This window comes from Chenopodium quinoa, unplaced genomic scaffold (genome assembly GCF_001683475.1).
Source record: "Chenopodium quinoa cultivar QQ74 unplaced genomic scaffold, ASM168347v1, whole genome shotgun sequence".
Classification (NCBI taxonomy): Eukaryota; Viridiplantae; Streptophyta; class Magnoliopsida; order Caryophyllales; family Amaranthaceae; genus Chenopodium; species Chenopodium quinoa.
Genome location: NW_018743920.1, coordinates 2,889,118 through 2,907,664, shown reverse-complemented (window position 1 = coordinate 2,907,664; position 18,547 = coordinate 2,889,118). Strand labels below are relative to the sequence as shown.

Sequence of the window (18,547 nt, the reverse complement as noted above, 5' to 3'; positions counted from 1 at the left end):
GTAAGTGATATATTGATATTTAAAACCTGAGATCAGATGTATTTGTGTTATCTTAGTCTTTTGAAACACCCATTGACTTTTTTTTTACGCCTATGTGATTGTAGATTTGTAGTAGAGTGGAGCTAGAGTTCTACAACTTATCTCGTTAATTATTTCTTTGGATCAAGATCCTCTTATTGGCCTTACAATTGAAGAGTTAGTCTTAAATGTACGCTTGACAACTTAAGACACTTTTTAGCCCAATCCATATCAGATTCTCAACCTATAACAGAATTCTTTTTAATAAAAAAGAAAAAATGAAAAATCCATTTTACTTTTACATGTTTTAACCTAACAATCACAAAGTCCACTATTGGAAGAGTGTATGAATTGAAATTGACTTAATATTATGGGATTTAAAAAATAAAAAATAAAAAATAGTTTGAAGAGCGAAATTATAATCAATTGACATATACAAGCATCCTTCCGTCAGAAATAGGGAGATTATTAGCTTCGTGTACCTTTTCGACAAAAAGAAAAATTACATGTACTTTTACGCCCCGTTTGGTTAAGTGTAAAACGTTTTCAGTGTAAAATAAATTTTTATATACAACATTGTACAATAAATTGTAAAATCACATTAGGAAAAGAAAGGTGGAAGCGAAAGAGAGGTAATAGTTATGAGGAAATGTAAAAAGTTGGTAAGGAAAAGTAAAGGAAGGAAGGAAAAGTGTTTTCCTTCCATTTCAAAAGGAAAATGAATTTTAATTATACGAAGTTTTTATGCTCTAGGTAGAATATTATTTTACATCCAAGTAGTGAAAAACAAGAGAAAATGATGTAAAACATTTTACACCAAACCAAACGGGCCTTAAAAGACAACATCATAAAATTATAAACACCTCCAAAATGTCCAAAGTGGCAAAGTATCAACTATCAATGTTGTAAAGTGCTGCTCCCACGAATGAAAAAGGCAGCAGAGAAGTTAATAATAATGCAAAAGCCATAATACAAGGATGTGTTGTCAACATGATTACATACCACCATTATATAGTAGTGTTACATTGAATAGACTAAAGTTTGTACAACCTCCTTGTTATATTATATGGTGTTTATGTATAATTAATTAATTATCAATGCTTCAAAAAGGCCTTCAAATATGGAAAAATGATACCGAAAAGTATGATTAATGTTACACTCAGTAGTCATTTAGTTAATTAATGTCTTGGAGGTGGTAAACAACACCTAAGATCGGATCTCACCTACATCATTTTACTCTTTTGATCTAATGTAAAGGCGAAAAGGAAAAGTATGATCCTTATTACGCTCATTAGTAGTTTAGTTGGTTAAAGTCTTGAAGGCGGTATTCAAGACCTGAGATCGGATCTCATCTACATCATTTACTCGTTTCATTTAAAGTAAAGGCGGAAAAGAAAAGTACAATCCATGTTACACTCATTAGTAGTTTAGTTGGTTTATGTCTTGGAGGTGGTACTCAAGACCTGATATTAGATCTTATCTACATCATTATCGTTGCCCTTGATCTGAGTAACAAAGAAGTGATGTATGTGTAACAAAAGTACAGACAACTTAGAATGCAAGAAAGAATCAATCTTCATTTACTTTACAACAACGAAAAGCCTTATTAAATCACAAGTCAAATAAACTGAAAGATTACATAAGAATATTCAGCTAAATCAAGTATGCTACTTGTACTTGTTACTTGAATTATAATCAAATCCTTTAGTCTCCTCAATCAAATTACTCAACCAAAATTATTTATAACAACCCAAATTAACAAAAACCAAAAAATTGCTTACTTGCTTAACTATACTACAGATTTATACCTGCAAAGAACCTTACATCTAAGGATCTTATCTTGTACATAAAACCCTGGCATCACCATTATCTTAACCCGACTTGGACCGTGTCCCTTCTGTTTATCAGTCACGATATCCTCCATATAATGAGCATCGAACGATCTATTCTCTTCCACTCGTAATATACTCAAAGGTGGAGTGAAAGAAAACGCGAGCAAATGAAGTAACCATATACATTTTGCTGATACAAAGAATGACTGCAGTAATGTTTCAGACCAAGGCCTAGTCCAATTCAGAGTCATAATTATGCAACTCATTTTCTGATCACAGAATTTACTGAATTCTTCACTGTAATACTTTGTTCCCTTCTTTAAAACTTCATTCCAACTTAGATTTCTTAATGAAGCAAAAGACTGAAACTGTGCTTGCCTCTGCTGCTGAGGGTCTAGCAGTTTCGGCATACCATTTTTCTGAAACACACAGTTCTCGAAATCTTGGTAGAATGCTTGATTTATAATCGCCTCTAAATGGTAGAAAACTGCCTTAGAGTACCTTGAATTAACAGACAGTTTATAGGGCTTTAAAATCATGTTCAAATTCTCGGTAAGTTGTTCATCAGTTTCATCTATTTGTTCTGTCAGAGTCTTGCAGAACTGTTTTACTGATAATCTTGCTTCTGAAACAATCTGTAAAAACCCTTCTACCATCACCTCCTCGCTTACAGGCATCTCGGAATCCTCATTACTCCTCCCATCACTCGGTTTCTCCCTTTTCGTGACTGCCTGTCTGAGAGCCTTCTTCAGGTCCTCACAGTAAGACTCTAAGTTCTCGAGCTTCCTCCTCAACTCCCCAAATGAAGACCTCATCTCCGAGACTTCTACTAAGGCTGCATCCTTCTTCTGATTAGCATCAATCAGCTCTTTCCTTAACATTTCAACCGAGGCAGAATTCCCAAAATCCTTCATCACTTGGGACACCTCTTCGGACTGATCATCAGTCCTTGCAGGGGAGCTTGTTTCGTTCTTTTGCCTTCTCTTGAACAACCACGACATGATCATTCCTCGGGATTTCTTATGTGGTGCTGCAGCAGCAGAAGTAGCAGTAGTCATAGTAGCATGAGAATCTGTTAATGGCACCACCATGTTAGAGTACTTGTTGTTGTTGGTACTCTTGCTATCATTATAATCAATGCTGCTAATTGTTGCAGGCTTACAATTGTTACAGGATGATACTGATTTTATGTCTCCTAAACTGTTTCTTCTCCTCGATTTCAGGACTTCAGTACCTGGTGAATTCTGTAGGAATGTGAGTGTGTTCGTGCACGAACTAGCCACCGATTTACAATCTTCTGCAGGACGTATATGGCTGTTGTTGTTGCTGTCAAAGTTTACTAATCCACTTTGATTATCTCTAATTACATCCCAATTTTCGCTAATCGTTTGGCTTGCTATTTGTACATGACCATACCCTGGTACATGTTCATCTTCATAACTCTATCAAAATATCATATGATATGTAAGCATCTCATTTTTTTTTTCAAAAAGGTTGTAATTACCATGGAATAGATGTATTATACTAAATAGTTTAGCATCAAATATAATCTTTTGCTTGAATTATAAGGAAGGAAGCAAAGCATAACTTGCATTTTACTCTAAGCATCACTAATTTCAATGACTATAATATTAATAGCAAGATTTAGAAACTTAACTCTCTAATTAAACTACACTATATAAATACAAGTGTACAATCTAACACTATATAGCTAATGATGAGTATGAAACAAATGCAAAAAATACATGAAATAATACTTTTGATGATAAATTTATGAGCACTGTCATTAAAGTTACATGTAACAAATTACCTACGTAACAAAAGTTATATGTAACGTACTGTACTGTCGTACTTAAGTAGTGTATCACACGGAGTAAAGTATGGACCAACTATTAACCAATTACACACAAAGTAAATTATTAATAGGGGAAGTCTTTCTATGGTGAAGGAGTAAAAGAGAACTTTTTACCGACCAATTGAGTAGTAATTACTATTGGGATTATTAACTTGCTTTAATCCATAATTTGTCTACTAACTTTTAGTCAAAGAAATTGGGTTAAAGTGCAAGTTTTTTTTTTTTTTTTTTTTTTTTTTTTTTTTTTTTTTTGGGTTGAAGTGCAAGTTTTAGTTCACAACTCACAAGTACTTTAATTATGAAAAAGTCAAATTTTGGTTATAATCGAAGTTGAAAATAAAATAAATTTCAGGTTAAGAAATTCAAATGTTACAAGTTTGATTTGCTTCGTATTTCATTGAGGATTAGGTACTTGTAGAAAGAATGTTGACATTAATTATGAAAATCAAAAACCCTTTACATTATTCTTAAAAAAAAAAAAAAAAGATAATTACAAGAAGAAGAAAGCTAATGCTAGAAAAAGAAAGGGAATGTAAGCAATCAATTGCCAACAAATAATGAAATAGAATTGTCATAGTCATATTAGTAGGCAACTCCATTATTGGAAAAAGTCAAATTGATTATACATTTATACTAGACTAGATCACTTGTAGACTTATAATACTAGTACTAAGATTTTTAATAATTATTTTAATATACAAATTGAAAAAAAAAAAAAGTTAAACTAAAAAAATTGGACAAGAAATGGTAACAATTATTGCTAGAAACAAATTGAATTGAAGGAAATCCCTCTTGTAACAAGAACCACAAATAATTTTCATTGTAACAATTTTGAAAAATGAGTATGCTATCAAATTTAATATGATAATGATGCTATAACAAACAATCGAATTTCCTAACTTAAAAAAAATAAAAATAAAAAAATCACATTCAACACTATATTTAGACCTGGCAAATGGGTCATTCGGGTCGGGTATGGGTCGGGTCATTTCGGGTCAAAAAGTTTTCGGGTCAAGTTCGGGTCGGGTCGGGTCATTTCGGGTTTCGATTTTGATTTCGGGTCAACTGATAATCGTGTCGGGTCGGGTATCGGGTCAAGTTCGGGTCGGGTCAAGTTCGGGTCAGGTCAATTCGGGTCGGGTCAATTTTCGGGTTCAAATTTCGGGTCGGGTCAACTTCGGGTCGGGTCAACTTCGGGTCGATGCTTTGGGTTAGATTCAACTCTGTATATATATTAATTTATTTTTTGACGAGAAACTCACTATATTTAATTATTTATTAAGGCTTCTTTTTTCATGGAATATACTAACTCATATAACAATTGTTACACTTTTATTGACCTTGTTTTTTTTTGGTGTTTGGATTGAATATCTATTTCAGGATCTCTTGAAACTAAGAGGGATGCTCTAACTAATTAAGTTATACCTCACTCTCTTATTGACCTTAGTTTTAATATTCTATTATCATTGTCACTGTTCACTGTTGTAATAATTTCTTTGTATTATTCTTATAATAATCTATGATTTTTAAAGTGCTCCATTAATTTTAACTGGACATACATTGATACATGTATGCAGGCTTGCCGTGCAGGAAATTGATCAATAATAGACTTCCTATTATAATTATCAGTAATTTACATTATAGAATTTTACCAATTGAATATTCTTAAAATATTTATTGTTGTGCCGATTTCAACAAGTACACACAATGACACAAGACTACAAGAGCAACAAGACTATATATTTTTTTTTCTAATAAAGACTTAAAGAGTAGTAGCGTGGAATCGTGGATGGACGCCAAGTCGCCAAGTACAGTTACTTGCACTATGAACTTTTCTTAACCGATTCGATCAGATATATGTTACGACATGCTTCGTTTAAAATTAAATTTACTGATAACTTGCAAATTACGAGGTCAAACTAACCAACATATACTCAATTTAATTGTTGTGACCGATTCAATCAAAAATAAGTTATAACATGCTTCGTTTGATTAGGAATTCAAACAAGTCAACTTAAACTCGGTTGTTAATTAGGACTTCAAACAAGTCAACTTAAACTCGGTTTTAATTAGTTCTTAAAATTACATGCTTTAATGTATAATAGTAAATGTGATCAAGTACTTAACAATAAGGGTGGAAAACAACACATAACTTTATTATAAAGTTGATTAACAACATTATTGTAAACCTATCCGATTCCAATTAATTTTTTTCAAACGAAACTTATAACAAGGTTCTTCCTATTCAAGGTAATTTGATCTCAAATTCATACTTGATAAGATTAGATTAAACCTTTTTTGGGCTACTTAATAGTTAATAGCTCAGTCTCCGACTCTCCGGTCTAAATTACTTCATAGGATGTCTCATCACTATTAGTGCATTATAAACTAATGAATTTGAAGTATTGCACTTATGCAAATATGCTTGTATCTATCTACTGCATAATTAAACAACTAAACTAATGTAGTAAATGAATATTACTTTTTGATTGAATATAAGATCATTATCGTGCATTATATTTGAGAGGGAAAACAAAAATAAAACATTTGATCAATTAAAAAATAAAACACAAAATACGGTTAAAGAGGAGTGTGAATAAAGTAAAAACGTGTCAACAAACAAAAACGTGTGTATTATTAATTAAGTGAAATATAAGATTACGAACACACTTATTGATCAATTAAAAAAATTTAAAATTTCAATTTTAACAAAGTTACAACTTAAAAGTGAAAATTTGAGAGGGAAACAAAAATAAAACATTTAACTTGGTTAAAAATTTGGGGGAAATTCTTTCCCCCCAAATGGCTAAAACTCCAAAATTATTAGAGGGAATACTCCCTCCAAATTATCAAGAGTAAAAATAAGGTGACTAATTTAGTAATTTCTAAAATACCCACCCATTTATGATTTTATTGATTTATGATTTATGATTCCCCCTTAAAACCCTTTTTCCTCTCTGATCCCCAAATACAAGTATCAATCTTCATCAGCCTCCTTCTTTGCTTCCATCCCCATCCCCATCCCCATCCCCTGGTCGAGAGAAAGAGAAATGGAGGGCGAGATCCAACTGGCGGCGCTACTCGGGCCTGACCCGGCCCCCTTTGAGGCCCTCATTTCTCACCTCATGTCTTCCTCCAACGAGCACCGATCCCAGGCTGAATTAGCCTTCAATCTCTGCAAGGAAACCGATCCTAATTCACTCACCCTCAAACTCGCTCATTTGCTCCAGTTCTCCCCCCACCTCGAAGCTCGCGCCATGTCCACCATCCTTCTTCGTAAGCTCTTCACTCGCGATTCCCTGTCCTCCTCCTCCGATTCGATTCCTCTTCCTCTTCCTCTTACGTTTGGCCTCGCCTCTCTCCCTCTTCTCAGTCCTCCATCAAGTCTATCCTCCTCGCCTGCCTCCAACGCGATGACGCCAAAACCATCTCCAAGAAGCTTTGCGACACATTGTGTGAATATATGGTGCTTTTACAGAGTTCTAGAAGAAAATAGGGAAGACATTTGTGGAAATACATTAGTGTATAGGCTATTGAAACTGAATGGTGTATGAAACATAGTGGCCGGGAAGGATGAAAGGATGGTAGAAAGAAGATAAGTAGATTTTTTGTTTCTGTGAATAGAATCAATGAAGTGGGAGGCGACAGAAATTTATGATACTTATGGTTATACTTCACAGTTTGCTGGCCCTGTATGTTGGATTTATGTACAATTGCTTATATTATTGTCTTTATATTTATGTAGCAAATGAGGATGATGGATTTTTTGGTTCTTATGTGGATTGGGCGGCGGGCTCCAAGTGTTAACTGTCAACAATTTTAAGAGTCGAATATAGGAGTATAATTATTTAGAATATTTTGTAATTTCATTTGGTATTGAACATGTACGCATTATTATTGTACTATTTTTTTTCTAGACTTGTGAGGATTGTGACTTTTATTTCAAGCTTTAGTAAATTTTTTCTCAATCTTACGGACAAACTCCGTAGAATAGTCGTAATGCTCAAAAGGAAAGTAATTTACTGTTTTTGGGCCGAAGAATTCGAGAAAAGTAATGCTCAAAATATGTAAATTACTTACGCTGCTACACATTACAAATTAAAAAATAAATTAAGTTAGTTTTATTGTGGTTATTTTTTATTTCGGTTTGCTAAGGTTAAATCGTTAGCTTAAATAGACTCTGGTCATTTCAGGTATAAGGTAATCTTAGTTCGGGTCACTTTGGACTTCGAGTCTATTTGAGTCAATTAATTCAGGTTAAAGGTCGGGTCAACTTCGGGTCTCGGACTCTCGGGTCACTTCGGGTCTCGGGTCAATTTTGGGTCTCGGGTCAACTTTGGGTCGGGTCAACTTCGGGTCGGGTCATTTCGGGTCGGGTCAATTCGGGTTTCGGGTCAAGATCGGGTCAATTCCACTTCGGGTCGGGTATGGGTCGGGTCGGGTCAATTTCGGGTTTCGGGTCAATTTCGGGTCACTGTTTTTGGGTCGATTTCGGGTCATGGGTCGGGTCATTCGGGTCGGGTCATCAGGTCTGGGTCAGGATTGCCAGGTCTAACTATATTACATATAGTATTCATAGTTCAAATTACACTATCAACGCGACTATTAAAAAAAAAAAAAAAAAAAAAAACTCGGTATGATAAAGGAAGACTTACAGGAGTAAAAACAGGATAATCATGACCAGAAAACTGGGAAGAAGGACGAGAATGAGAAGGAAGAATATGATGATTAGGAGAAGTTGAAGAACGAAATCTGAGATGAGAAGGACTATTCCCCTGCATTAAAGCAGCATGTAATGCTCTGAGTTCAACAGCTTTAGCAATGGCTGCTTGTATTTCTTCCCTGTTAATTTCCCCATTATTTACTCCTTTTACTTCTGCCATTAATAACAATAATTTCCCACAAATTCAAGAGCTTGAATTTATTTATATTAAATAATTATAACTCCATTGAAAACAGAGGTACCCTGAATCTGAAACAGAGTACTCTGTTTTTTTAAGGTTGTTTCTTGGGATTTGGAAGATAAATACCCAAACAAAAAAAGTTGGGTTTTTTTTTAGGATGGAAACTGGAAAGATTATAAAGGATAGTGAAGAAGAAAATTAGAGAACCATAGAAATAGAGAGTAAAATGGATGATTATTGTTGTTTTATGTTTTGTAGTAGAAAATTGTGTTTTTTTTCTTTTTTATGGGGTGAAAAGAAATTTGTGTGTTGTAGTATATGTCTCACTTAAAAGGGTGTGCATGTGAAGGAAAGAAGGTTGAAGAGTGGAACTTACTCCATTTGAGGAAGATAAGGTTTTTTTTTTTACTTAAATGTCCTTGGTTCTTTAATAATTAGACTTTTTTTAAAAAAAATCTTTTTTGGAGGTATAATTATATATCATTGGGTGTGTGTGACCACAAAAAATGGAGATGGCACTACTTTTGTTATGATTGCTTCATTGTAACACTTTGTCATGCTTATTTGTATAATTATGCCACATTCAAATTGTAAATTATTACAAATTTATTAAATTTTTAATTCACAATTTTTTTTAAGAATAACCTAATTGACAAATATGATAATGCTTATTAAGTAATGACTATTTATTACTTAGCTAACTTCTCCTATGTTATACTTATTATTTTAATATATTAATGTATAGAGTATGTACTTTAACGACTCATAACTTACTTATCCATATGTCAGCTCTAAAAGGTAAGCCACATACTAATATTGTCAAACATTTGTGCGTTATTTTTTTTTAGTCCCTACTCCCTACAACTTGTACATAGTCTTTATTTTTTTTATTTTTTTTAAGATAATGAAAGACGCTGATTTATATTTGAAACGTATATATTAATATATGTATCAAAAAAAAAAGTTAGTTATATGATACCTTTACAAGTTACTCCTTAGTCCTTAGAATTTGCAAACTAATGAGATATGTACACATTGCTATATGGTAGCTTTCTAAGGGCAAAATGATATACTACATCATTGATAAAGAACAAACAAGTACATGATTCACGGGTGGAGTTTAGAAATTCAATTTGCAAATGTACATAATACAATGTGAAAATGTGGGGGACAGTGTTTGATAATTTAGTGATTTATTTAAAAAAAATTATACACAAACATTAATTTATTTTTTATTCCATCAAATTATATGGTAAAATGGTAAAATTGTGATGTTTATAGAGTTCTAATAATTGGGTCATGGAAATTAATCCTATAATCTATTAAAATTAAGAGGGAAGCTCTAATCAACTGAGTTATCTCTTACTTATGAATCAACGTAGTAAATAATTTTTGTTTCATCTTATGCAAATATTAGTTAAATATAAAAAATAAAAAATTGTGCAAATAACTTAATAACTCACGTAAGGAGCGCCATTAGTGTCACATAAAAGACTTAAACAAGTTCAAAAAATATTAACAGTCTAAGGCATAATTGATGGAGTATAAAATATTTACTTAAAGGGTGAAATCGGAAATTTAGGATCACTTATGGTCCATATTTAATTAATTTTATTTAAATTTGTCTCTTGAAAGAATTTTTACTCATTAAATAGAATTAAAAACAAATGTATGAAAAGACGTATGAAATAGTTGAATATTTTTATATGATAACTTTAGGATGAAATAGAAGGAAGTTGGTATGGTAGTTTAATGTCAAATCAGAGCTGGACAATAAACATTAATGTGATTACTAAAAAAATAATAAAATAAAATTAAAAAGAAACACATTAATGTGAATAATATCTCACTAATTTGCTTAATTCGAAGTGTAGCCCCTATTGTTTCCCTATTCAACAATTCTACAATTATTCTTTCAAAAAAAAAAAAAAAAAAAATCTACAATAATGATCTAATTGTTAGTTGACATGGTCAAGCTGTCAAAGTACTTTTGATAATATGGAATACTAATCTATAATTGATAATGAGATTTTTGATCCCATACAAAAAATATATAGATGAAAAATAAAATTAGATAGAGATAAAATTAGACCCTTCGATAAAATGAGATTGAAAAAAAGAAATTTTGTCAAAAATTACATTTTACAACCTGATTTTTGTGAAAAAACACCTTTTAAATAAAATGTTGTGAAAATCTACCTAATTTAAAAATTTTGTTGTAAAAAACCACCGGCTGTCGTTGACCACTCTTTGACCACCGTTGACTGACATTTTCTGGCGTTGACCGCTTTTCTCCGGTGTTGACCACTCTCCCAAACCCTTCACCGGAAAAGTTTGCCCGTCCCTCCCCCTCCCCCTCGCCCTCAAAAACCCTAAAATTCACTCTCCCTCTGCCGGAAATGTTATCGGAGTAGGTTTTGTGGTGGAGAGGAGTGAATTTTAGGGGGTCTTGAGGGGGGAGAGGGGAAGGGGCAGCCGAATTTTTCCGGTGAATTCTAGCGGCAACACCGGAGGAAGGTGGTCAAAGGGTGGTTAATGGCAGTTGGTGGTTTTTTACAACAAATTTTTTTAATATTTGGTGGTTTTACAACAAAATTTTTAAATTAGGTGACTTTTCACAACATTTTTTTTAAAAAGTGATTTTTCACATAAATCATATTTTAAAAGGTGTTTTTTGACAAAATTATCTTAAAAAAATTATATCAACAAGTTTAATAGAGTCATAAATTACTTTAATTATCAAAGATCAAGAAATGCTCTTTGTTAAAATACATGTCCAAATAACAGGTCACGTGACAATGTGAGATATAATAATAATAATAATAATAATAATAATAATAATAATAATAATAATAATAATAATAATAATAATAATAATAATAATAATAATAATAATAATAATAATAATAATAATAATAATAATAATAATAATAATAATAATATAATACGTTTGTGTTACTGGCAGATAATATGGTATTCTTAATGGAATTGCATGTAGGGTTAAGTAGGTTTGTTTATACAATTTGTTGGTTAGTTGCCTCTCATACCTACTTTTGTTACTTCATAATTAAAGAGAGCTCATTATTTTTTCATTTTATATACTTTATTCAATATATATTTTTTTTTGACAATATCACTATTATAAATGTTAATCAGCTTGTAGTGAATCAACTACCCCATCAAAAAGCTTCCTGATCTATTTGTCAACCTCCACATGCAAAAGGCCTTTCCTCTTTTTAACTAATCTTGTTTAGAGAAAAATGACCACGTTATACTGCACAAACCACTTTTAATTACAAAGTAACTAGTCCACTTTACTTTTCAACTTAAATGAAGCAAATAATCAAAATGGAGTAACACGTACTTCCTTGACTAATATAATTGGTAAAAACGAGTATAATAACTATAAGAGCAACACAAGCAAATAACATATACTTCGTACTAATTTGTTACGTGTAATCTGTTAACTTGATTTTCACTTATATCACGGAGTATTAAATTTTGACAAGTATATTAGACTTTATTAGAATTTATTTTGTTATAATTTGAGCTTATGTAGTGCGAATTTAGTATTACAATACCACTTGTTTTACCAATTTTTTTGAATGAATTCATCTTATTTAGGTCATGTTCTGTTCACCTTATTTTCACTTATTTCAGGTCTGATAAGTTCAAATAAGTTTCAATAAGTTCATATAACACCTGATAATAAGTTCAGATAATTTAAAATCATGTGAATAGAACAGGCCCTTAAGATGAACAAAATAAGGTGTAATTAAGATTGTGAGACGACTTTCTAATTTTCTTCCAGGTACTTCCTATAACGTATCAATATAGATTGACAAAGGTATTAGATTATTAGTATGTCAATTTTGTCAAAAATATATTGACTTAGGATACTTGTATGAGATAATGACAACAATTAAGCACTAACAACTTTCATAATCTTCTCAAATTTCAACACTCATAACTTAACCACTCCCCCTTTGGATGGATTTATCGTTTTCGCTATAACATATACAAACAAGATATTAGGTGTAGAGATTATGCATGCATGCTTAGTGTTTGTTGTGATTAATCACATGGTTACGTAACATAGTATTAATATAGAGATCTTTAATTATAGAATAAGTTTTATAAGTCTTAACCATTAGCTTAAACTTTTACTGTAATAAATTTGGTATATATATCAAGTTTCGGGTTCAAGTTCAACATGCCAATACATAATGAGTACATACGTAGAAGTTATACTCTAAGTATTTATAACTCAATTTATGCTATGTTGCTTTGATTTACTACGCAGCGGATGAATATATATTCAAGTATGATAGTCATCCTTAAAAAGGCTACTATCGTTAAAAAAAAATTGACTCGTTTTTTTATTTATTTTTAATGTCAAAATTAATCATAAAACAAAAAATTAATTTTTAAAATTCATTTATTAAATTGAAATAGATCAAATAATTTTTTTAATCATTTTTCTGAATTTTTGTATTTAATTTACGAAATTCATCTTTTATTAATGTTGAATTTAAGAAATAATTTATTAAATTAATTACAAAAATTGTTAAAAAGTTCATAATAAATCTTTAAAATAAGTAAAAAAAAGATTGTTCATTTAACATTTTCCAAAAAAAAAACAAGAATTTATGGTAGTCATTTAAAGTTTGACTATCATAAAACATTTTCAGAATTTTTTACTGTATTATTATCATTTTCTTAATACAGAAATACATCGTATAAATGTGCAAGTGAATTGTCATTCTCAATATATTCACATATATATAGCCATCTACGTCTTTTTACATGTAAAGCAAAGACATACTCCGTATAACAGGATCGAACAAAGTATACGAAGAAGTAATTAATTTTTTAATGAAAATTTGTAGTGTAATTTTTTATAATAAGTTGCAGTATTGGTGCTATTGCTTGACATTTTGTGTGAAAAGATAAGGGAGATGTTATTCCTCTTGGATTTCCTCGTTCACTGTTTGAACCTTGTCCACTTCTGATTGTTCTCTCTGATTAAAGAAGATTCCACTATTCTGTCTTTTATTTTTTTTTCCAAAATTCTCTTTGATCAATTAATTTCCGGCTTGGGATGGCAATGGGTCTAGGATTCTACCTTAAAATATGGATATGGGTCCGGGTAGAATATGGGTCTAGGACCCTACTAGGACCGTGTTGGATCCTACCTTAAAATATGGGTATGGGTCCGGGTAGAATATGGGTCTAGGTAGTATCGGGTAGGGTAAGGTAGGGTATAGGTATGACGTCTTCAGGCATGTACCCTACGCGGGCCCTACCCATGGACCCTTCATACCCATACCCTATACATATAACCCTAAAATCCTAAGAAATCAAGTATGATTGGGATGAAACCCTAGCTGCTAGCGTTTTGAGGGTGGGGGAGGGTCGACCGGCGGTTTTGAAGGGAGGCGGGAGGTTTTTTTAGGCTTAATCGTGGGTGGGGGTGATTTTTCGGGAAGGGGGTTTATTTCCCGAGGCTTGGGAGGGGCAGCGATGGCCGGGAGAGGGGTGGCTAGGGTCGAGGTGGGGCGACATGGTCTGGGGAGGTGGTGGTTGAGCGGTGGTGTGGCTGGAAAAGGTAGAAAGAGTGTTGTTGTTGTGGTTCTCTAGTGGTGTTGTGGTGGCATGATTCCTTGGGTTTTTTTGTTTAAAAAAAACAAACAACACCCTAAAAAGAATAAGTATTATTTCATTCTCCTTAATTCTCATTCCGATTTCCATTTTGATTCCCCTTTGCGAATCAAACGACCCTTTAGTCTTTCACCAGGACTATGTATATGACTATTCCTTGATTTAACCTCACACATAAATGGACTGTAGGCCTATGTAATGTACAACATCTTTCTATCTTAGAATATGTATATAAATATTGCTTTGACTTATTTGAAATCATATTTTCAAAGCAATTTTTATCAAGTTCAAGAATTATGTATGCCACTTTATAAGGAATAAACTTTCATTATTTGTCATTTACGATGCTATAGACGACATAACATAAATCAAGTTTTGAATCAAGTCTTTAATATATGCTTTCGAATGTTTTAATTGAGATGGATGCAGTACTAATAATAGTTATGATTCTGAATATCAATTATAGTTGATAAATTCCAATTTGTATTAATCATATTGGTTGTATAGTACACAATTTATGCGTAAAAGTTGTTATAAAGATTGTCCATGTGTTTAAATATTTTACTTTGTTACTTATTCTTGAAATTCTCGGATAACAAATCGTTAATAAATTCAAATTTGTAGCAATCATATTGGTTGTATAGTATACAATTTATGCATAAAAATTATTATTCTTGTATTATAAAGGGTTGTCCATGTGATTTAAATATTCTACTTTGTTATTATTCATGAAACTCTTGGATAATTAATCATTAATTTATAATTGATTATTCACATTGACTTTTCATCATTTTGTTAAAAATTTATAATAAAAAAAAAATATGACTACTTGCAAGTTGGACTTTATAAAATTTCAAACTTACTTAAATCTTAGTAAGATCTAGGCTCAAATATAAGTGGGCTGGGCCAACTTCAAATAAGAGGTGAATAATTGGGTCAATAATTGCCCCATGTTTAATGTTATTTCTTCCGTGGCCATCTCCCTCTCATATACTCTTATATTTGATTCGATTTTATTTATATATAAAAAAATTAGGTTCGCAGATAGATAAATTGGCAAAGTGCCATTAAAACTAATTGACAAACCCCAGTTGCACTATCATAGTATACCCATATATAAAATTTACAATATACAAAGTTTTAGTAGCTTAGCTTAATGAATACTAGATTTGATATTAGAAATAAAAGCATTAAATTTCATGTAACTTCTTTTTTACTTTATTACTTGTTTAGTAAATTTGTCAAATATTTTCTATATGGGAAGGGTAAGGTTACAGTTTTTATGACTAGTCTTTTTTTGTGTGTATCACTAATGTGTTGAGTTAATATATCTTAATCATTTATTTTTACTGTCTGAACATTTATTTCAGGATACTTTACTGCCTTTAAAATGAATTTGTAAAATAATCTTCAAATCTTAAAAAAAAATTGGATTACCGATGCTATTAAGCTATGAAACATAATGTAACATGTTTTCAAGACACCTCTACGGAATCTGCAAAGATAACTCATTTTTCTTCAATTATTAATACCTTCTCTTTAAATTTTTTCCGGTTGGGTTTACCTGCACAATTATCGATATTGCTGAATTTAGACTATTTTATAAATGGGTTCAATAAATAAACATTAAATATTAATCGAAAGTAAATGAATATATTAGTATAAATCATTAATAAAATATTAATAATTAATTACGAAACAACCTTTTATTTCGTTAGGAGGATAATTACATTATTCTTTTGTATTTAATTAATTATAAGAGTATATAATTTTTTAAAAAATAAAACTTGTATTTAAGATATGATATATTTATATGAAACAAATTATGTTAAAAATATTTATTAATTTACGTAAAACTATATATATATCATTTTTAATCATTTGAAGGTTTGTAATAAATTTTTTGTTAATAAATGTGGTCAATTGACCCCGTTATTTTGACCTTAGATCCGCCACTAATTACCGAATAGATTAGAGTACATGATAGACAGGTTACTTTTTACTAATAAGGTGGACGAAGTTTCAGAGTTGACTAGTGCATCATATCCCACCGCTTTTAAGGTTCTCTTCTTAGAGATGTAGATGCTGGCCTATCATGTTGCACGGGCTTGGAGGGTGATGTAATTACTGTTATTAATTTTTTATTGTTATTGTTGTTGTTATTGTTGAAGTTGAAATTTGTTTTTATTTTAAAGGATTTTGGGAGGCTGCTCGAGTGTGGGAACAAAATGCGATGTTTGCTTATACTGAAACAGCTTATATCTATGGGTAAAATTTACTTTCATTATCCTTTTTATAATTCTGATTATAATATTATTCATACGGCTATAGACTTTATCAATCTAATGTGTTTTTTTTTTTTGTTATAGGACTAAGTTGTTGGAATATGGATCTCTGCACAAGGCGATTAATGCCTTTACATCAGGCTTTAATATGGCTGAAAGTGAAGAAAAGAAAAAGATGGAAGATATGCTTACGGAGGCAGAGAGAAGAATGAAAGCTTTAAGAGAACATACAGCATTGGAAGAAATTGTACCAGTTGTAGAAGAAAATGTTCCAGAAGATTTTCAACAAGTAGCACAAGATGATCACCAACAAGCTGAACATGAATCCGAAAGACATGGTAATAACTAATATGAGCTAAACTTACAATTAAATTAAATTAAATTGATTATTTATGGTAAACTTGTAATTTAAATACTTCACAAAAATTATCACCTAAATAATTCATGAAATTTAGCAATATTGAAATTAAGAATTTAGTAGTTGATATTGTGATGAAAATAGCACAGATACTATTTGTGAAGTACAGTGTGAGTTAGAGCCAGAGATACAGAGGAATAGAAAGATAAACTGATATGATATTTCTTTGGTTAGGACTTTAAACTTTGAGAAATGAGGCTGAAAATTAAATATTTTATTATTTGCAAAGTGCCCTTTCTTTGGTTTAATCTGTAATTGTTTAAAACTATAATAAAAGGGAAAATTTCGATTTAAAAGTTTCACTCTAATAGGCTAATTCTACATGAATACGCAATAATGGGGTAAATGGAATTCGATAAAAATAAAATTGACAACTAGAAGTTTAGAGGAAATTTCCCACCTAAATTTAAATCAAATGACCATAGGATTACTAAATTATGGCCTTATAGGAATATGATGGTCTACTTGAAGTTACACTGAAAATTTGTAGCCTACATTTTCACTCCAATTTAAGACATTATTACATATGATAGAATCGTAAAAGTATTGATGTGTAGTCACTACTTACTAGTCCATCTTATATCTGTCTGAACTCGACTACCATCTTAATGAGTACGAACAACCCTTACCTCGTGATTGATTCTTTAAATTATCACCATGCTCCATTATGCATCTATACAAGATGACATTGTCATGTGCTCTTAAGTACTTCAAATACAACCGATTTCAAGTTATACGATCTAGAATTAAATCAATCACTAATGTATTGAATTCAAATTAATTTAAGTAAATTGATGTATTTGATTCAATCAAAAACTGAATTAATTATTTACGTCCCGCCTCTAAATATATGTAGCGTTTTTTTTATAAAATTTATGTGAACAATATCAAAAAATTTCTTGATTGCTAATTTTGTTGTGTTTGTGACTATAAAAATAGCAAAAGAGCCTTTGGCGGAGGAGGATGTGAGAATCATTGTGGAATCAAAGAGGAAAGCCAAGAAAAAAAAGAGCAAAGAAAGCAACTCTCAATGGTCAAGAAAGCTGCGGAGGTAGCAGATGAGTCAGATGGAAATGTTTTGGAGGAAAGCAAAGATAAGGGAAGTTGATCAAATTTGGTCGAAGAAAGAAAACCGCCGGAGGCAAGATTATGTTATTTGTCAAACACTAGTAAAGATTGAATAAAAATAGCGCACAAATAAGCTATTAAATAATGTTTAGTTAAGATTAGCACTTATCATTAATTAAACCCGTAATGGACTTAAACTGACAGCTTGGACCGATCTTAGTAAATTGGCCATAACTTTTCGTATACAACTCAAAATTGAGCTTATAATATATCGGTGGAAATCACTTTCCAAACCTGATCCAATAGAAGAAGAATCGGACAAAAATAATAAAACAATTTTCCAGGCCAACTCCATCTTTAGAACGTAGCATGTAGATCAAATTCAATTAGGGCTTTGCCATTAAATTAACTTATGAAATTTTGCATGAGCTTACGAAAAGGCACGAAATTTTTTTGAAATTTTCAAAGACACGAAATAATTTGGGCTAAAGGGATTAAAGGATTAG

General features: G+C 31.4%; 2 protein-coding genes across 2 annotated transcripts; one reads left to right on the top strand and one right to left on the bottom strand.

Moving 5' to 3' along the window:
• Positions 1-1,666: 1,666 nt before the first annotated feature.
• LOC110687920 (IRK-interacting protein-like) lies at positions 1,667-9,042 on the bottom strand. Its single transcript, XM_021864566.1, has 2 exons — positions 8,361-9,042; positions 1,667-3,292 (listed from the first exon to the last, which is right to left on the bottom strand). The coding sequence occupies exons 1-2, from the start codon at positions 8,586-8,588 to the stop codon at positions 1,808-1,810; spliced, it is 1,713 nt and encodes a 570-aa protein (XP_021720258.1). The 5' UTR covers positions 8,589-9,042; the 3' UTR covers positions 1,667-1,807.
• Positions 9,043-16,267: 7,225 nt separating this feature from the next.
• Positions 16,268-18,226, top strand: LOC110687602. Its single transcript, XM_021864242.1, has 3 exons — positions 16,268-16,538; positions 16,640-16,893; positions 17,913-18,226. The coding sequence occupies exons 1-3, from the start codon at positions 16,504-16,506 to the stop codon at positions 18,026-18,028; spliced, it is 405 nt and encodes a 134-aa protein (XP_021719934.1). The 5' UTR covers positions 16,268-16,503; the 3' UTR covers positions 18,029-18,226.
• The last annotated feature ends 321 nt before the right edge of the window (positions 18,227-18,547 follow it).

Excerpts from the sequence above, each read along its gene's own strand:
- LOC110687920 (XM_021864566.1), bottom strand. The coding sequence starts at position 8,588 with ATGGCAGAAGTAAAAGGAGTAAATAATGGGGAAATTAACAGGGAAGAA. Across the intron at positions 3,293-8,360 it reads ATTATCCTGTTTTTACTCCT|AGTTATGAAGATGAACATGT; the intron begins GTAAGTCTTCCT and ends ATATTTTGATAG.
- LOC110687602 (XM_021864242.1), top strand. The coding sequence starts at position 16,504 with ATGTTTGCTTATACTGAAACAGCTTATATCTATGG. Across the intron at positions 16,539-16,639 it reads GAAACAGCTTATATCTATGG|GACTAAGTTGTTGGAATATG; the intron begins GTAAAATTTACT and ends TTTTTGTTATAG. Across the intron at positions 16,894-17,912 it reads ACATGAATCCGAAAGACATG|CAAAAGAGCCTTTGGCGGAG; the intron begins GTAATAACTAAT and ends CTATAAAAATAG.